Source organism: Malaya genurostris, chromosome 3 (genome assembly GCF_030247185.1).
Source record: "Malaya genurostris strain Urasoe2022 chromosome 3, Malgen_1.1, whole genome shotgun sequence".
Taxonomy (NCBI): domain Eukaryota; kingdom Metazoa; phylum Arthropoda; class Insecta; order Diptera; family Culicidae; genus Malaya; species Malaya genurostris.
Genome location: NC_080572.1, coordinates 174,429,574 through 174,454,574, shown reverse-complemented (window position 1 = coordinate 174,454,574; position 25,001 = coordinate 174,429,574). Strand labels below are relative to the sequence as shown.

Below are 25,001 nucleotides of genomic sequence, written 5' to 3'. Positions count from 1 at the left end.
GAGCTCAAGACTACGAACAACAAGGAAAACGAAACGAAGACGGACACCAACAACAATACAACCGATGGGGCAAAGGACGACGAGACGAGCCACGAACAAAGTGCCCCTCAACCCTCGCAGGAGGGAAATGGAAGCTCTTCTCCTTCTAGAAAAAGAGTGACAACGAGATCCACTTCAAAAAATTCTTTATTTAAAAAATCGGCTAATTTGGCCACGTAAAGCTTGTACGCAAATAGGCATGAATAAAAATATCTTAAAAATAAAAAGAATAATAATATTTTTACTCAATTTTCTCGGAAATTGCATAACCGATTTTCTCCATCTAAGATTAAAATTAAAAGTCTTAAGATCCCATAAAAGCTTCTAGATTTTTAATCAGACATGACTTCCGGTTCAATATATACAGGGTGATTAGTGTGAAAATGTCAAATTCACATTAATTAATCGGGTTTATCGGGTTTGCAGATTTTGATAGTCGATGACCAAATAAACTTATTTCAGTTTGACCGGTGTTCGGTTTTTGGTCTCGGATGGCTAGACTGATTTTCAAAAATTTCGAATCGAATGAAATGGTTTACAATCCTTTAGATGAATTGAACTGACTTCGGCTACAACGATTTCCAAAGTCCGGTTCCGAAAATATCGAGAACAGAGGAGCTCAATCGTTTCCCCAAATAGATCAAAACTAATTTCATAACAAAAAATTCAAATTAAAAAGCTTATGGTCTCATACAAAATTGATCAATTTTATTCGATTCTGACATCCGATTCTGGAATTACAGTATAGAAAATAGGTATAGAATTCGCTAAAGCTTTGGACAATTTTTTCGAAGCCTGAAGGGCTGAGCCTCATATACCAATCGATTCAGCTCGACGAACTGAGTAACTGTCTGTGTGTGCGAAAGAAAGTGGCATAGATCTCAGAGATGACTGGGCCGTTTTTGATCGGACGAGTTGCAAATAAATGGTCTTTTATGTCAGCTAGAACGCTTTTGTTTTAGTTATTTGATCCGTTGTTTACTTTTTGAGTTATACTAAGTTTTAAGTCAAAATTTGCGGGTAGGATCTAACGTATGAAGAGAAACATCGTTTATGCCAATTTTTTCTAGATCTATCGTTCAACAAAATAAATTCAAATTTTTTGCATAACACAAAGCATCATTCGAACTATTTTTGAGGACGCTTCTTAAAAATCATGATTTCCGGTGTTCACTGTATCTCAGCGCTTATCGCACTGTTTTTCTAGACCCCAAAGTTTCTGTTTGATTGTTTTTGAATTTTTTGGTGGTTGTCAAAACTACGATTTGTTGCTGTAGAACCTCCACAAAGTAACAAACAACGAAAAGGAGAACGTTGGGGTCTAGTAATTTACATTTAGGATGTGTGAGCAAAATTTGAAGTAAATTGGTGGAGTAGTTTTTGAATGACGATGGGCACGGACTTGCTTCCGAGAAAAATGCGTTCAAAGTTTATTTCTATAAAATCGAAGGAAACAAATGAAAACTAAAATAAATGTTTTTTTCAAAAGCGTTAGACCCTACCCGTCCCTTAACGTGCACTCGTACTAGTTCACTAGTTACTAGACATTGCGTCTAACTTTCACTTTTCAGTTATGTTGAGTTCCTTTATACAAATCTAAGCCTGGTAACTGATCTTATCGTTCTGTTTAAATATGAGTAAGCAAAATAGTTCATTGCACTAGCAATAGCAGATTAAATACAAAATGCAATTCCGACTAGTCACAAGCTTAGTTGCACAGTATCACGTGTTTTAATTTTGTACAATGTTGCATAATGCGGTTTCTATTACTTGGATACTGATAGCAATGCAGATGAAGTTTTAGATCATTGACTTCTAAATTATGATTGTTTTGCTAAAATGCAACCTATATAAGACGAGCATCGATAACTAGTTTGTTAGTTTAGTTGGGGTATGCAAATTGCTTAGATTTCTTTGCATTTGTGTTTCAAGTTCGATAGTGACAAATCGATTAAAAATGACCGATTGGAAAACAGGATTCTTGTGTTTGATGACACGTCCATGTGAGCCTTTGTTCTATCCCAAGTACAACGGCCAAACGTACATGAACTTACCGGAAAACTATCTTACGGATCGTTATCGACCAATGGCCGAATTGATAGGCCAACGATTTGGAAGTGCGACACCAAATCATATCACTGTGAAACCCGTAGATCTACCTAATTTGAGTTATGCGGAAGTTGTTCCACGACATTGCAATTTTAATTTCTTCAGTTCGGGACAACGTAAAATCGCTGGTAAACTGGTAGAATACTTCATGAAACAACCCGATCCCGAAACATTGTTGTCGGTTGCATCATACGCTCGTGATCGCCTGAATCCAACTATGTTTCAATATGCTTTGTCGGTTGCGCTACAGCATCGTCAGGACACTAGTGGTATTCCAATGCCTACGCTATTGGAAATGTTTCCTTTGCTTTTCGTTGACCCATTGGTGGTTCCAAGGCTGCGAGAGGAAGGTTTTGTTGTAGTACAATCTCAGCGGGTGGCAGTGGATATATCTTTGAATTATACGTCTTCCGACGAAGATCCCGAACAACGTTTGGCATACTTCAGAGAGGACATCGGCATTAATCTTCACCATTGGCACTGGCATCTGGTGTACCCAGCGGACGGACCTATTGAGGTGGTTCGTAAAGATAGACGAGGGGAACTGTTTTATTATATGCACCGACAGATTGTTGCACGATACAGCGCTGAGCGGTACTGCAATTTTCTGACACAGGTTATGCCTCTGAAGAATCTGAGGGAACCTATACCTGAGGCTTATTACCCGAAAATTCTGAGCAGTGCAACGAACGTAACTTTCCCTGCGAGACACAAGAATATGTTACTAACAGTAAGTTTTGGGCATGATCAACGTAAGACAGATAATGAATTTACTTTTTCTACAGCACATGAACAGGCCAGCCGATGACGCAGTATCAACTATACTTGAAATAGAAAACTTGTTAGGGCGATACATAGAAGCAGCCAAGAGTGGGCAGGTTATTTTGGTAAGTTTGAAATTTTGAATTACTATTATTCTTCTTCTATTTTGGTCTGATTTTCAGCCCAATGATGACAAGATGACTCTTGATGTCGAGTCGGGTATAGATGTCCTTGGAAATCTTTTGGAGAGTTCCATTCTGTCGGCAAATGTTTCTTACTACGGTGACATTCATTCCACAATACATGATTTAATTGCTTTTATTCATGATCCAGATAATGAATTCCTCGAAGGGCCAGGAGTCATCGGTGATTTGGCAACTGCCCTTCGAGATCCAATCTTTTACCGTCTGCATTGGTTTGTTGACGATCTGTTCGAGCTTCATAAAAAAACGTTGACTCCGTATAGCAAACAGGAACTCGGATTTCCGGAAGTGAGTGTAGAAAGTGTTTCCGTTCAAGTAACAAATGGGACAGCTGCCATAAATCGTCTACTAACATTCTGGCAAAGGTCTCAGGTCGATCTTGCTGTTGGACTCGACTTTGGACCAGAGGGTAATGTTGTTGCCACGTTCACACATTTACAGCATGCACCATTCGTATATCGAATCAACGCAGTAAATGATTCGCAACGAGTTCGTCGTGGAACTGTCAGAATCTTCCTAGCACCGATATACGACGGAGCTGGTGATGTTCTTTCTTTCGAAGAACAACGTAGGCATGTGATTGAACTTGACAAATTCGTAACTGATTGTGAGTTAATTTCTGTGCTTCTCATGAAATACATTCTTATTTATTGTTGTTTTGCTTGTCCAAAGTAAATCCTGGAATGAATAACATTATTCGTACTTCTGACGACTCTAGTGTGACTATACCTTTCGAGCGAACATTCCGGCGTCAGGATATATCGAATATGCCCGGAACGGAGAGATATCGGTTTTGTAACTGTGGTTGGCCGGATCACCTGTTAATTCCTAAAGGTTCTCCAAGTGGAACACCTTTCGAACTGTTTGTAATGGTTTCGGATTACGAAGGTGATACTGTCAACTTAGAAGTGAATGAGTAAGTAGTCATCGAATGCTATGGTAAAATAATAGATTTAACTCGTATTTTATACCCGTAGACTTGAAGATTGTAATGACTCACACTCCTATTGTGGACTTCGGGATCAACTCTATCCGGATCGCAGAGCTATGGGGTATCCTTTTGATAGGACCGTTGATGCCGGTATAATTCAAATGCAGGACTTCGTTCAGCAGTTCAGTAATATGAGCCGCACTGTTGTAGAGATACGTTTCACAAACACGGTTATCGCTAGAACTTAATCGAGCGCTCTCGTAGATGACTACTACTTTGAATTTGGATACAAAAACCTTTGTGATAGCAGAGCTTTGTATGTTTGTTTAGAATGCATAAAAGAAAGTCTATAAGTATAATTCAAGACCTGTTTTAATTCTTCTAGTGGTGTAACGGTACTTTTCTCATATCACTCATGCTTACTTTCCCATATTACTTATTGAGCAACGTTGGGTTCCTGGAGCCGATGAAATCAAGTTAAAGAACATTCGATATTGTGGAAGCTCTCTCTTCAATTTCGGTGAATGATCATATAAATTAAGCAGGAAGTGATACAATCATTTGGATTTTGTTTATTGAATGTTTTTTTTATAATGAAAAATGAAGCAAAATTCCGCTCGCCGCTCATGAGGAGTTCATTTTCTCATCTTCTGAATCTTTTTCATGACGAGTAGACGACCAGAAATGATTTGGCGATCGAAGTTTAACCTTTCCGGTATTTGGTTCAGAATTTGGACATTCTCTTCGTTCAACAATTTTTACAATTTAGCGACTTAAACTTTTTTGGGTTGACTTGTGCGTTTTTTTGTTTTTTACGCTAAAATTCCCACTTCTAAATCTTTCAATCCAACGTTCACAAGTCGCGACCGATAGAGTTTGATCGCTCTAAGCTTCAACAAAGAATTAATCAACACCAGAGCTAGTAAAAGTAATTTTCATTGACTCAAAGTAAACGAAAATGACAAGAAATTACTGTCACTCTCAGCTTCACTTGCAAACTATGACAACGAAATCCATGTCCAGTCAATGACATAAGCGGGACAGTAGTTTCAAAATTGTGTTTTTTCTTTCATTTGCCCTTTCAGTCATTTGCAGTTTCCAGTGAAAATCCCATAGTGTCGATATTCAACCAAAGCTGTGAGAAACGAAAATGATAGAAAAAGGTTTCACAATAAGTTTTACCTGTTGATGCTCGAATTTGTAGTAGTTATGGTTTCCAAAGAGGTTCTGGGATGTAATTACTTCGATTTGTCATATTTTAGTCACTTTCTATAGCCAAGCGTCATAGATTTTGGATACATCGATGAAAGAATGAGAATTGAAATTCTGCTGATGCTCCCTGAAGACGTTAGTTTGGTTTCGTTTTGTCATAGAGGAAAGAGTGACGTTAGGTAATTTGACATTAATTATGAAATCTACTCGGAAATATTATTTGAACCAAACGATTAACTTCTATAAATTATAAAATAAGCTGTTATTTTCAGACATTTTGTTGATAATTTCATAAACTATTTCGAGATTGTTTGTATCATTGCATAATTTATATTCTAACTTAGCTATTGGTTGAACTCATGGACGCAGCTGGAATCAGAACTAAGTCTTAAAAGGGGCCTTTATTAAATTGAAACTCCAATTTTCTTTATGAAATGATAAAGAAGTTTCATGTATGGAAGGTCACGACAAACAAGAATGTCTCGAACTGGGACATTGGATAGTCTACCTTGGGTACGCAAAGAATTTATTAGTTGAGATCTGACATCACGATACTCCACGCATGTCCAAACGACATGATAAATATCCCGATAACCTTCTCCACAAGCACAATGATTAGTCTCGGAGAGCCCAATTCGAAGGAGATGTGCGTCTAACGTGTAGTGATTGGACATGAGTCTGGACATCACACGAATGATATTCCTACTCACATTTAGGCCCCTGAACCATGCCTTTGTCGATATTTTCGGAATGATTGAGTGCATCCACCGACCCAGATCATCTTTATCGCAAGAAGCTTGCCAGCTGGCAAGTGTTCTTTGGCGAGACGAGCTTTAGAAATCGTTGAAAGCAATCGGTCTCTCATAAATTTCACTCTCAATAGCACCACATTTGGCTAAAATATCGGCTCTTTCATTGCCAGCAATGGAGCAATGAGCCGGAACCCACACTACAGTGATTAGATATACTCTCTCTTTGTTTCAATGAGAAACGAGAATGTTCCGTCTCTCTTCGTTTGTTCTGGTGTCGGTCATTTACGAATGCGACAGTAAAATATTGAAGATGAGGCTGTTGTATTGGATTCTTTCATTGAGAATGCGTGACAATTTTAAGCTCTGATCAACACTTTCCGCTACTGAAGGACAGCTGGTGCAAAAGAACTTTTTTTATCTGTAATTCCGGAAGCCGAATACGGATGAAATTTAATAGCTTTTCTGTATGAACAAGACAAGAACTTAAAAGAAACAAACTTATTTGAGAAGGGAATCTCAAAGTTTGTTTATTCAAATTAATGGTTGTTGCTAGTAACACATCAAAAAATATGAAATTTACTGGTGACGCAAATCTACGCATGACAAAATTCATAAAAACATAATTCGTAATATGACTGAATAAACGAAAACGATTTAAATTTGTGTCAATCATAACCAAATTTCAAGGTTTAATCCAATTAGAGGTTATAGATGCTTACTTACTCTTACTCTTTCAATCGTAGACCACGCGGGTCTCTGCTGTATACAGGAGGTGTCTCCATTCAATTCGGTTCATGGCTGTTCGCCGCCAGCCTCGGCAGCTGCGAAGGGTCCGCAGGTCGTCCTCAATTTGATCGATCCATCTTGCCCGCTGCGCGCCTCTTCTTCTTATACCGGTCGGATCATTATCGAGAATCATTTTAACCGGGTGGTTCTCCGACATTCTAACAACATGCCCGGCCCACCGTAACCGCCCGACCTTGGCCGTTTGGACGAGGGTTGGTCCTCCCAGCAACTGGTGCAGTTCATAGTTCATTTGCCTTCTCCACGTACCGTCTTCCATTCGCACTCCACCGAAGATGGTTCTCAACACCTTCCGTTCAAAAACACCTAGTGCGCGTTGATCCTCCGCAAGCATTGTCCAGGACTCGTGCTCGTAGAGGATAACCGGTCTAATCAGCGTTTTGTAGGTAGTTAACTTCGTACGACGGCGAATTTTGCTCGATCGAAGCGCAGTCCAAAGTAAGCCCGATTTCCTGACAATATGCGTCTCTGAATTTCTCTGCTGGTGTCATTATCGGCAGTCACCAGTGAGCCCAAGTACACGAACTCGTCGACCATTTCGAATTCATCACCACCAATCAGAACTCGTAATGGATGGCTGACGTTATCTTCTCTCGAGCCCCTGTCTTTCATGTACTTTGTCTTTGACACATTGATGTCTAGTCCGATCCGCTTGGCCTCAGCTTTTAGTCCGATGTACGTATCTTCCATCTTCTCAAAGTTGCGGACATCGAGCGGCTACCTTCTACCAAGGCTGTGGCACAACGAACGAGCTGGGAACAGGCTTTATAGTGCTGGGCAAGATGCGTCAGCGAGTGATTGGGTGGCAGCCGATCAACGCTAGGATGTGTAAGTTGAGAATTAAAGGCCGTTTTTTCAATTACAGCATCATCAACGTGCACTGCCCACATGAAGGGAGACCCGATGACGAGAAATAAGCGTTCTACGTGCATCTGGAACAAGCCTATGACGGCTGCCCACGCAGAGATGTAAAAATTGTCATCGGTGACATGAATGCCCAGGTAGGTTATAGATGCCTTTCTCATATAACTTATTTTTCCATTAATATGTCTAAAGGATTCTTAAAATAACTTTCTTTTGAATATTAAATATAACCATTTAAATTTTTAACAGTTTTGAAGCAAGTTAACAGGAATTCTTCGTTTTAGGCATCTTCGCTCAAAATGACGGTTTAAAATTTTAAACATTTTTTCCCTGTTGTTTCGGTAAAAAGCAGTATATTTTTAAAAACGTTGTCGCTTTTATATTTTTTACTTTTCATTTAAATCTTAACGATGTCCAGCCAGCGTCTGGCACCATTAAAGAAGGTGACAAGCGATTATTATAAATACACTCTCCTACTCAATGCTTGATCGGAGAAATAGGTATAAAGCGAGAGGACTAGTGTTTGGTGGATAGAGAAGATGTTTGGATGTAAGGTATCGGTCGGGTGACGGCCAGGATGTAGACCATGTTCGATGTACGTTGCTACTATGTCTGTTTCGAATTTTAGAGTGGCTAAAACAAGATCAGAGTGGCGAAATGGTAGCGCGTATGCACGGAATGCATAAGAACGCAGGCTCGAGTCCTGTCTCTGAGCGTATCTTTTTCCAAAAATTCATCTTTTCTGTTAGTTTTTCTTTCACTTGGCTTCTCCAATATATATTTCCGCTCAGTCATTGCAAAAACTGAACTTAGTCATGGCGGCTTTACGTAAAACTAAAAATTAATAAATCGTTAAAAACAATTGCGGTTTGATTTTCCGTAACAATCTGCTTCTGGTAGGAAAGGGCTTACAATCAATACAACCTTCATAGGGGTCTGTCGCTGACGATGTCCAGCCAGCGACTGGCACCATTAAAGTAGGTGACAAGCGATTATTATAAATACACTCTCCTACTCAATGCTTGATCGGAGAAATAGGTATAAAGCGAGAGGACTAGTGTTTGATGGACAGAGAAGATGTTTGGATGTAAGGTATCGGTCGGGTGACGGCCAGGATGTAGACCATGTTCGATGTACGTTGCTACTATGTCTGTTGCGAATTTTAGAGTGGCTAAAACAAGATCAGAGTGGCGAAATGGTAGCGCGTATGCACGGAATGCATAAGAACGCAGGCTCGAGTCCTGTCTCTGAGCGTATCTTTTTCCAAAAATTCATCTTTTCTGTTAGTTTTTCTTTCACTTGGCTTCTCCAATATATATTTCCGCTCAGTCGTTGCAAAAACTGAACTTAGTCATGGCGGGTTTACGTTAAACTAAAAATTAATAAATCATTTAAATCTTAGTTTTCGAAGATCGGTTTAGCCGTTTCTTGGAAATTTGAGTGATTTCCGGTTTGGAGCACATGAGCTTTTTTTTGGTACCTCCAGAAACAGGAACGATGCTCAGGTATACCTGGTAAATTAGTTTATTTGGTCATCAACTAATCATATCTGCCTGACCGAAGAATTATACGGCTATTTCAATGTATTTGGTTTGATTGTTCCGTGTCATGTATACAACACGCTCCAAAAAATGACATTTTTATACTTATCAGTCTGTAATTCCGAAACTAAAAGTTGTATCCGAATGAAATTTAGTAGGATTATATGGGGTTCTAAGACCTTCATTTGAATCTAATGTCGTTTTTCATTGATTCCACTTTCTCGGTGTCAGTGTTTTGCCCTGACAGCCGATCAATGAAACGGTTTTGTGAAGTTTGGTTTGCACGCATGCTGCTCGGAAAAGAAAACGGGTGCAAAATAGTTGCCCGCGAATTGCCCCTAAAGTGCATTTTTTTCGTGCGGTGCAAATCAATGAAACACAGTGCACCTGTTTTGATTGCCCGACTGCACGAAAAGTGCACGAATCGAGTAAAACACTCCACGAGTGTTCTCAATGAAAAACGACATAAGTTTGTGAAAATTGCATGAGCGGTCTCTGAGCAAATCGAGTGAACAGTTTCAGTTCATTTTGCACATTTTACCCCGTAACTCCCGAACCGGAAGTTTTTTTTTTCATTTTTTAGTACATTTTACCCCGAAGGTCCGATTCGCGATCCGGGTAAAATTCAATAGCAACCTATGGGTCCAAGAGACCTTTCATTTGAAACTAAGTTTGTGAAATCGGTCAAGCGATCTCCGAGAAAATCGAGTGCACATTTTTGTTACATACACATATACGTAGACACACACAGACATTTGCTCAGTTCGTCGAGCTGAGTCGAATGGTATATGAAATTCGGCCCTCTGAACCTCGGTTAAAAAGTCGGTTTTCACAGTGATTGCATTGCAACTGTTGAAACGTAGATTTACACGATTTTCTCTAGGACACATTTGTCCTATCTTTCGGGAAATATTTGTATTGCTCGTGAAAATTATCCACCTCTTTTGATTCCAAGAAAGAATCGACCCATTTCTTTTACTTTTTCGAAGGTGTCCCATCAACGTGCCGATCAACGCAAATAGGTTATAATTTGAAAGGGCTCGGTCTGGTTATTGCAACTGTTGAAACGTAGATTTACACGATTTTTTCTAGGACACATTTGTCCTATCTTTCGGGAAATATTTGTATTGCTCGTGAAAATTATCCACCTCTTTTGATTCCAAGAAAGAATCGACCCATTTCTTTTACTTTTTCGAAGGTGTCCCATCAACGTGCCGATCAACGCAAATAGGTTATAATTTGAAAGGGCTCGGTCTGGTTAGTAACTTGCATGTGATAATCCATCCGAACTCCTCTATCTGCTCCTGGACCGGCTTCGAAGTGTAAGACGGAACATTGTCATTAAGCTCTGTCAGTCGTGGTATTCTGATGGCATTAACTAAATTGCTCGGTTCAAATTGATTATTAGTTGTTTGTAACGTTGAATTTTAAACGTTTTACTCGGATTCTTCGGCTCATGAAAGATAACAATTCATTGATTCAACCAAATTCTTCTTGTCGAATCGATTTGGATTTGCAGTTGAAAAATAGATGATTTTGCGTCACTTCAAATGCCTCAAAGAACTATTCTTTGTCTTGCGTGTCATCTTCTTCTAATATTGCTTGCAATTCGGTGTCAAAAAATTCGTTTTTTAGTCGATATGAACACTTTTGAAGTCATTCAGTAATAGCCGTTCAACCGAGAAGGTTGTGTATAGAAGCGTACAGTTTAATAACGCTGGTTAGTTTACACGCGTTAAATACGACAACGGTTGAACTACAGGTAGAGACCTGTTGGCAGCAGCCGTTAAAACGTAAAATCGTGCTGCATAAGAGGGCCCTAGTGCTGGGCCAAGCTGGTGAAGGAAACAACAAAGGGCGTTTCCCAAACTCTACCCAGGCCGCAATATACAGCCACAAGTGCTGAGCAGGAGAGTGCAAAGGCACATCGAAGAGGAAGAGTGCAAAGGCACATAGAAGCAGGAGAGTGCAAAGGCACACCGGTGCGAAGGCACTTCGGTGCAGAAGCATATCGGTGCGGAGCACTAGGAAGAAGGAGACAAGACAACTCGGTCTTTCCACTGCCATACAACACGCAGGTATACACCGGTGACCTGCGCTGGTTGCAGCTGGCGAAGACAAAAGTAAATCGGAGATCGAGTGGTGCTGGATGTCAGGTAGCAGTAGCATTACATCCAACAATCAGCAACCAACAAGAACATCTAGAGCAACGAGGATCTACACGGCAGTGCAACGGAGATAGACAACAATTTCAAGGTAGAAGTTTTTTCTTTTCCTTTTAATTGAGTACTGTGTAGTGTTGGTTTCATTTTTTATTTTAAAGTTTGATTAAAAATTTTAATGTGATGGATGAATCCATGGACGTAAATCCTAGCATGAATCCTATACCCCCACGAACGAAAAAATATCAGGAGAGCTCTTCTGGGCCTTGGATAGTCTTTTTTAGACGTATATCAAAGCCATTAAACATTTACCAAATTTCTAAAGGTTTGACATCACGATACTCTTCAATCAAAGAGATCATAAAAGTAAATAACGATAAAATTCGTGTTGTGGTAAATAATTTGAAACACGCGAATGATATTGTCTCTTCGGAACATTTCATTAAAGAGTATAAAGTTTACATACCCTCCAAAGATGTCGAAATTGACGGTGTTGTTACCGAAGCGAGTCTTTCGGTAGATGATTTACTCAAGCATGGTGTTGGTCGTTTCAAGAACTCTATGCTTGAGGGTGTGAAAATACTGGAGTGCAAACAACTGTACTCAGTAGTTTATGAAGAGGGAAAAAAAGTTTATCGCCCATCAGACTCGTTTCGAGTGACATTTGCCGGATCTGCGTTGCCGTCCCATGTCTATGTCGATAAAATTCGCCTCCCTGTTCGGCTTTTTGTTCCAAATGTAATGAATTGTACGAACTGCAAAAAATTCGGACACACAGCTACTTACTGTAGCAATAAACCAAAATGTATTAAGTGTGAAGGACCTCATAAAGATAATGATTGCAACAAGGAAATCGAAAAATGTATTTATTGTGGGGAAAGTCCTCATGAGCATATTTCATTATGCACTGCATTTAAAGTGCACAAAGACAAAATTAAGCTTTCTTTAAAAGCACGGTCTAAGCGCACATATGCAGAAATGCTTAAAACGGTCATTGATGTCCCCCCTTTGGAAACCGAAAACGGGTTTTCAAATCTAGAGGAAACAGAGGACTCTGACTCTGACGAAAATAGTGAAGGTAATTCGTTTATCACTACCCAAGGGTCAGTTAAGAGAAAGAAGTCTTCTTCCAAATTACCAAAAAAGACACCTAAAGTTTCATCTTCAAAAAAAGATCCCCGTGTTAAACAAAAAAAGTCAAAACCAAAGACTGTGCCTCCAGGTCAAATTCACAAACCAATCCAGGATCTAGCACAGAAAAAGGTAATAATCCTGTGGGCTCCATTTCACAGCCACCAACAGGATTACTGAAGTTTTCGGAAATTGTTGAATGGATTTTCTCAGCATTCAATATATCTGAACCCTTAAAGACCCTCATAATGGCATTCCTTCCAATAGCTAGAAATTTTTTGAAGCAGTTATCAGCTCAATGGCCAATTGTCTCAGGTTTTGTATCTTTTGATGGATAATTTATCACCCGCCGCAAATGATACAATCACTGTCCTGCAGTGGAATTGTCGAAGCATCATGCCAAAACTTGATTCATTTAAAATTTTATTGCATAGTCAAAAATGTGATGTATTTGCTTTATGCGAAACATGGCTTACTTCAAACATAGCTTTAAATTTTAATGATTTTAACATTATACGTCTCGATAGAGACTCTCCGTATGGTGGAGTGCTTTTGGGTATTAAGAAATGCTGTTCCTTTTATAGATTAAACATCCCTTCAACTTCTAGTATAAAAGTTGTTGCTTGCCAAATAAACATTAAAGGCAAAGATATTTGCATAGCTTCGGTTTATATTCCTCCAAAAGCACAAGTTGGACAGCGACAGCTTAATGAAATGGTTGAAGCCCTTCCTGCTCCACGATTGATTCTGGGGGATTTAAATTCGCACGGAATGATGTGGGGTTCCGTTTACAATGATAGCAGATCATCTTTAATACAAAACATTTGTGACAATTTTAGCATGACGGTATTAAATATAGGTAGCATGACACGGATCCCAAGACCTCCTGCACGCCCAAGTGCATTAGATCTATCTCTTTGCTCAACATCAATTCGACTAGATTGCACCTGGAAAATATTGCCTGATTTACACGGTAGCGATCATTTACCAATCATCATCTCAATTAGCTGTAACAAATGTATTGCTAATTCAGCTAGTATTCCATATGATTTGACAAAAAATATCGAATGGATTAAATACCAAAGTAGAATCTCTAGTATTTTGAATTCAATGGAAGAGCTCCCTCCACTTGGAGAATATGACTTCCTCGTTTGTTCGATTCTGGAGGCCGCAGAACAATCCCAAACTAAACGCTTTCCTGGGCCAACGACTAACAGAAGGCCTCCCAACCCCTGGTGGGACAAAGAGTGCTCAGAGGCTAAACTCGCAAAACAAAATGCTTGCAAGACGTTTCTAAAACGGGGAGGAGGAACTCCTCAGAATTTTGAAAAACTTATGGTTTTAGAAACCAAGTACAAGAGCATACTTCGAGCCAAAAAATGTAGCTATAGAGACATTTTGTCGAAGGTTTGTCAAGAGAAACCTCAATGAGCACTCTTTGGAATACGGCCAGACGAATGAGGAATCGTAACGTGGGCAATGAGAGTGATGAATACTCGAACCGATGGATATTTGACTTTGCTAGGAAAGTTTGCCCAGATTCTGTTCCTACGCAAAGCATTATACGGGAATCTCCTCCAAATATTGGTTTTATTAATAACCCATTTTCAATGATGGAATTTTCTATAGCACTCTTGTCTTGTAACAATAACGCCCCTGGGTTGGACAGAATTAAATTCAACTTGGTGAAGAATCTGCCCGACCTCGCAAAAAGACGTTTGTTGGAATTGTTCAACAAGTTTCTTGAGCAAAATATTGTTCCGCCTGACTGGAGACAAGTGAAAGTTATCGCCATTCAAAAGCCGGGGAAACCAGCTTCCAATCACAACTCATATAGACCCATTGCGATGTTGTCCTGCATCAGAAAATTGTTCGAAAAAATTATTCTACGACGTCTCGACACTTGGGTCGAGACGAACGGTTTGTTGTCAGATACTCAGTTTGGCTTCCGTAGAAATAAAGGGACGAATGATTGCCTTGCATTACTTTCGTCTGACATCCAAATTGCCTTCGCTCAAAAGCAACAAATGGCATCTGTATTTTTAGACATTAAAGGAGCATTTGATTCAGTTTCCATTGATGTTCTTTCAGACAAGCTCCACCAACATGGACTTCCAGCGGTTATAAATAATTATTTGCACAACCTTTTGTCAGAGAAGTGCATGTATTTTTCACATGGCGATTTGGCAACATTCAGAATTAGCTACATAGGTCTCCCGCAAGGCTCATGCCTCAGTCCGCTCCTCTATAATTTTTACGTGAATGACATTGACAGCTGTCTAGTAACCCCATGTACACTAAGGCAATTGGCAGATGATGGCGTGGTTGCAGTTACTGGGCCCAAAGCTATTGATCTGCATAAACCATTGCAAGATACCTTAGATAACTTGTCCGTTTGGGCTGTTCATCTTGGTATCGAATTCTCTGCGGAGAAAACAGAGTTAGTCGTCTTTTCAAGAAAGCATGATCCCGCGCAGCTTCAGCTCCATATGATGGGAAGAATGATCCAACAGGTTTTAACTTTTAAATATCTCGGGGTGTGGTTCGATTCCAAATGCACGTGGGGAGGACACATTAGGTATCTGATAACGAAATGCCAACAAAGAGTAAATTTTCTTCGAACAATAACAGGATCTTGGTGGGGTTCTCATCCGCAAGATCTAATAAAATTGTATCAAACAACGATACTTTCAGTGATGGAATATGGATGCGTTTGTTTTCGTTCCGCTGCAAACTCTCATTTTATCAAACTTGAGCGAATTCAGTACCGTTGTTTGCGAATTGCCTTAGGCTGCATGCACTCGACACATACAATGAGTCTTGAAGTTCTCGCGGGAGTTCTTCCATTAAAAGATCGATTTTGGGAGCTTTCATCACGCCTGCTAATAAGATGTGAGGTGCTGAATCCCATGGTAATTAATAATTTCGAACGACTAGTCGAGCTTCGATCTCAAACAAAATTTATGACAGTATATTTTAACCATATGTCACAGGAAATCAACCCTTCAAGATATATTCCTATCCGTGTCAGCATCCTAAGTGCCCCTGACTCAACTTTATTTTTCGATACATCCATGCAGCGTGAAGTGCGTGGAATCCCGGATCATCTACGCTCGACGGAAATCCCAAAAATATTTTCAAGTAAGTTCAGGCATATTGACTCTGAGAAAATGTTTTACACGGACGGATCGCGAATTGAAGAAGCGACAGGGTTTGGTATGTTCAACAATAATGTTTCGGCCTCATTTAGGCTTCAAGAACCTGCATCTGTTTATATAGCAGAGCTAGCAGCAGTTCATTATAGTTTGAGTGTAATCGTCACATTATCTCCAAACCATTATTTCCTCTTCACAGATAGTCTGAGTGCAATTGAAGCCATTCGCTCAATCGCTGCTGGCAAAAATGAACCGTTTTTCTTGGGTAAAATAAAACAGTGTCTGAACGACATATTGAATAATAATTATCTAATCACTATAGTCTGGGTCCCGGCTCATTGCTCCATTCCAGGCAATGAAAGAGCCGATAATTTAGCCAAACGTGGTGCTATTGAGGGTGAAATTTATGAGCGACCGATTGCTTTCAACGAATTCTATAGTTCGTCTCGCCAAAGAACACTTGCTAGCTGGCAAGCATCTTGGGATAGAGATGATCTGGGTCGGTGGATGCACTCAATTATTCCGAAAATATCGACAAAGGCATGGTTCAGGGGACTGGATGTGAGTAGGGATTTCATTCGTGTGATGTCCAGACTCATGTCCAATCACTACACGTTAGATGCACATCTCCTTCGAATTGGGCTCTCCGAGACTAATCATTGTGCTTGCGGAGAAGGTTATCGGGATATTGATCATGTCGTTTGGACATGCGTAAAGTATCGTGATGTCAGATCTCAACTAATAAATTCTTTGCGTACCCAAGGTAAACTATCCAATATCCCAGTTCGAGACATTCTTGCTTGTCGTGACCTTTCATACATGAAACTTATTTATCATTTCATAAAGAAAATTGGAGTTTCAATTTAATAAAGGCCCCTTTTAAGACTTAGTTCTGATCCCAGCTGCGTCCATGAGTTCAACCAATAGCTAAATTAGAATAAAAATTATGTAATGATACAAACAAACTCGAAACAGTTTATGAAATTATCAACAAAATGTCTGAAAATAACAGCTTATTTTATAATTTATAGAAGTTAATCGTTTGGTTCAAATAATATTTCCGAGTAGATTTCATAATTAATGACGAGTTACCTAAGATGATATTTAAGCTATAAGAGAATATGTTTTAATAAATTCAAAACGTTGTGACTATGTTAGAATTAAATTAGGATAAGAATATTATGTAAAAGTGATGCTACGGCGAAGAAAAACTTATGTAAACTGCCTTAAGAAATAAACGTATTTATGGAAAAAAAAAACACTTTTGAAGTGATGAATCCATCTTTTGCATATTTCTTCCGATAGAACATGGAAGCCTTCTCAAGCATTTGAGAAAAAATATATTGGAAAAATGGCGATGAAAACAAAACGAAAAAGTTATAACAGATACGGGACTCGAACCCGTTACTTTTTCCTATTCGAGAAAATTGTTCAGCAAACATTCTGCATGTGGAACACACAAAGAAACCGGCCAGTTGAAATAGTTGAACAGCATGTTCATCTGTGCTTACCCGCCAGAGATAATTTTAAATATCGCAGAACGAGTTGGATCTATGTCAGTTGAAATGTAGCGGAATGCGCGCGTTGTGTTTTTGATCAATTATTCATAATCCAGACTAATTTTCGAAAAACTAAAAAAAAAAAAAAAAAATGTACAGTTACTGTTTCGTTCTACAGGTATGATTTTTTAACTGAAAAATAGTGTTTGAAGCAAAATTTCACAAAAATCGGAAAAGGCTACTCAAAATTATAAAACTTTATCCGAAATAACCGGAATTTGAAAAAGTTTCAAGTGAATTTCATAAACTTTCCATCATTTTTTATATTGCTTGCGCGTTGCTGTTTCGTATTATGATGGGTCGAGAAATGCACGGTGGGTTCGGTGGTGGTTATTTCGTGAGCAAAACTTACATATAAAATAATGACACGAATTTATGCAATTAGTTTAATACAATTAAATGGGTATTAGGAGAAACGGTTTATTTTCTAAGGTAGCTGATGTTTATAATTCCATAGTTGTACTCTGTTTAGCTCGATGCATTGATGTTGCTGAAACAATATTGCTTTGTTGTGTAATATCATATAAATTTCACCTAGACAGGCAATTGAATAAATAAATACAAGCCAAGTATTATCATTCATTCGGAATATTGAAACATATACATAACATTTAGAAGGGTGCCGGAATCAGAATTAAAAAATATATACGTTTCTGGAAAATGCATTTATTTGATACAATTATTTTCGTTGTCTAGTGAATGTCCAGTAATTTCTTATTTTAACAGATGAACGATAATGAAATTCTACCGAAAATACTTGAATGTTTTCTTGTTTTCAATCGTTCTTTGGAAGGAGAATCGATGTTTACTACTAAACTCAGACATATACATTGTTAGCATGTCAGTCAATACATATACATATAACTTCATGTTAGTCAATTATTAATACTCACAGTTCATATTTCTAGTGTAATAGTAATCAATAACAATAAAGATTGTATTAGGGTATATTGAAATAGCGAAATATTCAATAACTTTTTGGTTAAAATATCAATTTTGATCAATTTTTCACCAACGTTTGATGGAAAATAGCTTACATTTTATTATTGTTAATTCTAATTGTCTAATGATAAGGTTAACTGCACTGCTTCAGTGCATCTGTATTAGGTTGAGCTGCACAAAATAAACCAAATTAAATACTTCTCTTAAAAAAAGTAGTTTTCTGGAAAAATAAATAGTTTTACGATAACCTTCCGTATCTATTAACATTCTCGTATTATATTAAAAGTTTCTATCTCGCAGGATTACTAATAGAAGGTATGTAAAAAATTATTTTACAATAAATTCCACGATAGGAAATTCATATGGGAATGTGTTTATTTGTTTGTTTGTTGGCTTGTTCCATCTGACAATAAAAGTCTTAATGAATATAAGGTCAAGTTATAAAATCAAGAATTGCGACACTTTCTGAACAAACTTATGCGATGATTTACCAAAATCGAATAAATTTTCAACTAGGGAGAAAGTTCGAACACACGCTGCAATAGGTTCGTTGGCTCCAAACGATGTCCGATGGAATCTTCGTTGTAGCAAACCTGTTGATCGTAGAGTTCGTTGTGAAACCCGGAAGTCGATGAGAGACAGGATCTTTGGAGAGTCGATTTCGCCGTTGATAATCTTCGCCACAAACGCAGCTTGTTGAATCTTTCTTCGTCGTTCCAGGGTGTCAAGACCTAACAGGCGACATCGATCAGGGTACGGTGGCAGATTCAAGGGATTTCGCCAGGGAAGGTCTCTTAGCGCAAGCCGAATAAATCTTTTCTGAACACGCTCAATCCGCAAGTTCCAAACGAGTTGATATGGACTCCATACCAAACTGGCATTTTCCAGCAATGGTCGCACCAAGGAACAGTATAACGCCTTCAAACAATGTGGATCCTTGCCTTAGATATTAAAGCAGAACGATGCTGATTAAATGTGAGTTTTGCATCCAATACAATACCAAGGTCGTTAACACGGTCAACTCTTGTAAGTGTTTGTCCATAAATTTTGTAGTCGAAGATTAATGGACGAAGTATTCGATGAAATGTAATTACTTGACATTTGGCAATGCTGATCACAAGATGGTTTCGTCAACTCCATGCGACAAATTCATCTAGCAGTTCTTGAAGATGGACGCAGTCCTCATAATTACGAATTACTAAGTACAGCTTCAAATCGTCGGCGTAGATCAGCTTGCATCCATAACCAAGCAGCAAAGCGGCATCGTTGAAAAACAGTGCGAACAAAAGGGGACCCATATTACTGCCTTGCGGAACTCCTGATTTATTCGTAAACGGGGATGAAACTGAGGTTCCTAATTGTACACGTAGAACTCTACCACACAAATAGGAACTCAACCATTCAACGAACTTGTGTGATGCACCAAGTCGCATCAGTTTAGATAATAGAATTCGATGGTCTATACGATCAAATACCGCTTTTTGATCGGTGTAAACTGCATCAATTTGCACCCTTTCCTCCATACGCGAAAAGTAGGTCGAGGTAAAATCGAGCAAATTTGTACTAACGGATCGTCCTGGTATAAATCCATGCTGATCGGTTGATATATAACTTTTTGTACGAGAAAGAACAACAGATCTGACAACAATTTCGAATAGCTTGGAGGCAGCGGATAGGCTCGTAATACCACGATAATTTCTCACGTCCTTTCGATCACCGTTTATGTAGATTGGAAACATGAACGACTGCTTCCATATTGTTGGAAATATATAATGCTCGGACGATTTGTTAAACACGTAACATAATGGTTTGAGCAGAGCAGTTGCACAGCGAATATAAACGACAGATGGAATTCCATCAGATCCAGCCGAGTACGAACTCTTCAATTTCTTTGCTGCAGCACTGATCATTTCGGAAGTGATTTGTTGTTAATCAAGTGTGTTAGTGCAAGTAAGCTGAAACTGATTAATTTTATCACAAGCAATTTTCAGAAAAACGGAATTGGTTTAGACTAAAATTTTCGCATTTCTTGATTTGCAATTTCAAACAGTATCAACTGATTTGTTTAGTTTTCAACCATATGACTCATACGCTTGCAAAGTATCTTTCTCCTTAACTAGGAGTTCTAAGGATAGAATTTCTTCATGTACTGATTCGATATATGTTGATTAAGTATTTGCTATATTACCGGCTGCGAAGTCTGTTGAAACAGAAAGGCCAAATTCCACAAAAGGAATGTAATGCCAAGACATTGACTTCGCTTTGTTAAATTATGTTGATCGTTAATTTAACAGTGCCGGTAGGGCCGTCGAGAGAAAATTCGGGCCCGGGAGGACTGCAATATTACGGACCCTTAAACATAGGAATTAAGAAATATTGTGAGCATGGGAGTATTATCGAATCAAGAGATTTTAAAATACTTCATTCTAACAAAATCACTCGCAATCTAAGTTTCGATTCTCGATATTTTGTTTTGTGACGAAGAATGAATTTCCGGGCCCCCTAAAAAAGTCCGGGCCCTGGGGGATTTCTCCCCTCTTGGCGGTTCTGAGTGCCGGAATTGGTTTTGTTAGAATTTTTGATACAAAGTTGATTCAAATCATTCAAGTTCAGAGAGATATGAAAAAAGTATTATTCGGTGAATTGAGCAGAAGTGATTTTCTTGGCAAATCGTTTTAAATTTATTATTGTTATTATATGTTAATTTTAAGACATATTTATTCAATTGGAAGACATTTGAGCATTAACTAATGTTAACAGTTTTCCAACTTATACGTTTTTATTGAATATAATAGAGATAAGGCACTGATCATGTGATCATAAACTACAGTGATTTGGTTTGCATCAGTCAGATTTCATTTTCCTAGCATGAGTTGCATTCTTCCATTCAGACGAGTTCATTTTTATTTGTTGATAATTTGTAACCGATTTATATCAAAATCAACTACCTAATCGTATATTAGGTTTGTTTAGTGAATGGTGCCGTTGTTATCTCCCGCGTAGTTATCAAACCGCAAGTAATATATACGGCTATCCAAATATAATTAGTTTGCGGTTACCAAAAACATTTCTGTTTTGTTATATAAGAGATCGTCCAGATCGAACAGTAAAGCATTGTGAAGTTTCTCCGCTCTTTGAGTAACGTTATTGTGTTCGAAATGTCTGGAAACCGAAAACTTCTGACACTTTTGCAGCGTCCTCTGGAACCAACATTCTATCCGAAGGATAATGGCAAAACAGTGATTGATTTACCGGAAAATTATCTTACCGAACGTTATCGTCCCATTGGAGAAAGTCTTCATAATCGTTTCAGTGGTGATGCGGATACCAGGATTCCGGTTCGTAACGTCGGAACGCCCAATATTGCATTCGCTGAGGCAATAGACCGACGAGGTGGTTTTTCTCTATTCAATGCCAAACATCGCAAGATTGCCGGAGATTTGATAGCGCTTTTCATTAACCAACCCGATGTGGAATCACTTATGAGTGTCGGCGCCTATGCCCGTGATCGTTTGAATCCAATGCTATTTCAGTATGCTCTTTCAGTAGCGGTTCAGCATCGTCCAGACACGAAAGATCTCAACATTCCGTCTCTATTGGAACTGTTTCCGGATTCGTTTGTCGATCCTTCCGTGTTTCCTAAGCTTCGCGAAGAGGGGTCTGTTGTTCAGCAGGAGAATCGGGTAAACCCTATGAATAGCTCAAGAACCAACACATTTTTATTCCTATACTCATTCAGATGACCATCGACATTCCAATGAACTTTACGGCTTCAGAACGGGAAGACGAGCAACGTTTGGCCTATTTCCGCGAGGATATTGGAGTTAACCTTCATCATTGGCATTGGCACCTGGTTTACCCTGGAGATGGGCCGGATCAAGTGGTGCGCAAAGATCGTCGTGGCGAGCTGTTCTACTACATGCATCAGCAGTTGATTGCTCGGTACAACATCGAACGATTCTGTGCTCGTTTGTCTCGTGTTCAACCGTTGAATAATCTACGTGTTCCGTTGACGGAGGGTTACTTCCCTAAAATTATTAGAAGTGCAAACAGTCGAGCGTTCCCCCCGCGGCCGCAGAACCAAGTTTTAAGAGATGTGAACCGAGTTGATGATGATGTAATTTTCTCCGTCAATGATCTAGAACGTTGGGGTAGTCGAATTGCAGAAGCAATCGATGCAGGTTTTGTCTTAGGGGTAAAGTTTCGTGATACAATCTGAATTGTAATATAAAACTGGATATTTTATAGGCAAATGGACAAAGGATTCCTCTAGATGAAAACACAGGTGTCGATATTCTTGGTAATATAATGGAGCCATCATCGCTATCGGTTAATAGCCAATACTATGGAAGTTATCATGGCGATCTTCACAATGTCATCGCATATAGTCATGATCCGGATAACCGTTTCCTGGAAGGATACGGAGTTGTTGGTGAATTCCAGACGGCTATGCGCGATCCTTCGTTCTACCGTCTGCATTGTCAGGTCGACAATATGTTCCATCGTTTCAAAAACACTCTACAGCCTTACCCAACAAATCAATTGAACTACAACGGAATCCAAATTCAATCGATTAGTGCACAGCTGAATAGAACGAATGCTCCTAGTAATGTGCTTCTTACTTACTGGCAACGTTCGCAGGTTGATTTGGCTACTGGATTGGATTTTGGACCACAGGGAAATGTTTTCGCGTCTTTCACTCATCTGCAGCACGCCCCATTCACATATCGGTTATCTGTCAACAATACTACTGGGGCGGTGAGACGCGGTACGTGTCGTATCTTCCTCGGACCAAAGGTCGATGAACGTAACACTCCTCTAACGTACCAAGAACAGCGCATTTTGATGACAGAGCTAGATAAGTTCACCGTTACACGTAAGTTCAAGACTTGCTGAAATATCGATTGATGTTTCTAAAACGGAATAATTCTATTGTAGTCAATCCTGGAGTCAACAACATTGTTCGTCGCTCCGAGCAATCTAGTGTAACCATCCCGTACGAGAGAACTTTCCGTCAGGTTGCTCTATCGAATCAACCTGGTACGGAGGTATTCCGTTTCTGTAACTGTGGATGGCCACATCATTTGCTACTGCCGAAGGGTACTCCCGAAGGAATGATGTTCGACCTTTTCGCAATGATATCCGACTATACCAATGACACGGTGAATCAAGAATTCGATGAGAACGTAAACTGTAACGACTCGCATTCATTCTGCGGACTTCGTGACCGTTTGTATCCAGATCTTCGTTCTATGGGTTATCCGTTTGATCGGCGCGCTGCGACAAGCATTCGTACGCTTCCGGACTTTATGCGTGGCAATACTAATATGGGTTTGACTACCGTGCAGATCCGATTCACTAATACCGTTATCGCTAGAACATGAGGAACATGTGTAGCGTACTTGTCACTGTATCGAAAACTGACGAATTTTGGAATGATATGAAATTTAAATAAATGAAATAAATAATTCATTGCTTAAAAATGTTCAACAATGCTTAAATTTTTATGGTGACAGTTTACCCTATGAATCCGAAATATGCACGTTTTCTATCCAATATTCTGTTCTTCGATATTATATTTTTGATGCTGCTTCAGTAGAGTTGATCTTCCACTGCTTAAATGTGTATTTGTAGTAATAAATGTTTTGTCATAGCATAGTAAAAGAATAGTGGCGTGAAATCATGCATTCGTCATTCATGGAGACCCAGGATATCAAGCTGGTAGCGAAAAAACAACGAGGAAATCCAACTTTGTGAACGCCAGAAAGGTGAGGGATTACTTCAAACGCAATCCGAACCTTTAGATTCGGGACGTATTCTAGAAGATCAATTCTTACAATTTCCGTTTGATTCGTCCAGTAGACAATGAAGCAGAGCAGACTTCATGGCAAAATGGTAAGGAAGGCAAGGCGCCCAACCGATAAACTGACACCATCAATGGCCAAATGAATAAAGCTTCTGTTCTTCTTCCTGTCTCACGGCTCCGTTATCGTGCCATCACCTGGAACCAGTGATGGAGAGGAACGAAGCCAACGATGCACAGTGGTTCAAAAGCTCAATTTCACGCTCTTAATTGATAATTCATTAAAACGTGATTTTTGAGGTACAGTATCATGAGCAAAGTTGCTTAAAAGTGAGATAAAAATATCACTTTTGCTCAGGGCCAACATAGGGGCTAAGTTATTTCGGCAAAGTTGTGCAGAAAGTTATTTTAAATAAATTTGCAGAATTTAAGTACCTACTACTAATCCTGTAACTTGAATGTAATTCATGATATAATGTATTTTCTGAAAAGGGTGACCTAAAACCAGTTTTTGTAAGAAAACATATATATTTTCAATTTATATGAGTTTTTCATGTTCTACAAAATTTTTCATAATTGAAAACAACACAACTTTCTTATACATACTATGCTGCTATCATTTCATTTTTATTAAAATGGAGCCAATTTTCATATTTTTTAATAAAATTTCAACTTGTATATCATCAACAGGCGCGGAAAGGTGCAGATGAGACTACTTACATATTAAACTACTTCAAAAGAGCTTTCATACAGTGGTTGAATTACTCGTCTGCGATCGTCTGCAGGTGAGATATGTCCTTTTCAAATATCCTTGTCCTAAGTCAAGGTGTATTTCCGTGCCGATGGCTGAATGGCTGCAGGAGGTTAAACAATGCAGTCGTGAACGGAATATCTTGGGGTTTTCCCTTACTGTGTTAAGCGAAGCTCTGGCACAGTGGACAACTTCTTTCTTCGCAACTCGTGGGATTTAAATGATAATAACATTAAAAAAAATCCTTACATGGTTCGCTATAGGCGATTATAAGCCAATAT

At 39.0% G+C, this 25,001-nt stretch overlaps 1 protein-coding gene across 1 annotated transcript; it reads left to right on the top strand.

Moving 5' to 3' along the window:
• The first annotated feature begins 1,996 nt into the window (after positions 1–1,996).
• On the top strand, positions 1,997–23,659 carry LOC131434115 (uncharacterized). Its single transcript, XM_058600758.1, has 9 exons — positions 1,997–2,878; positions 2,934–3,035; positions 3,093–3,720; positions 3,786–4,029; positions 4,091–4,289; positions 21,289–21,849; positions 21,906–22,361; positions 22,415–23,042; positions 23,105–23,659. The coding sequence occupies exons 1-9, from the start codon at positions 1,997–1,999 to the stop codon at positions 23,548–23,550; spliced, it is 4,146 nt and encodes a 1,381-aa protein (XP_058456741.1). The 3' UTR covers positions 23,551–23,659.
• The last annotated feature ends 1,342 nt before the right edge of the window (positions 23,660–25,001 follow it).

Excerpts from the sequence above, each read along its gene's own strand:
- LOC131434115 (XM_058600758.1), top strand. The coding sequence starts at position 1,997 with ATGACCGATTGGAAAACAGGATTCTTGTGTTTGATGACACGTCCATGT. Across the intron at positions 2,879-2,933 it reads ACAAGAATATGTTACTAACA|CACATGAACAGGCCAGCCGA; the intron begins GTAAGTTTTGGG and ends CTTTTTCTACAG. Across the intron at positions 22,362-22,414 it reads ATGCAGGTTTTGTCTTAGGG|GCAAATGGACAAAGGATTCC; the intron begins GTAAAGTTTCGT and ends GATATTTTATAG.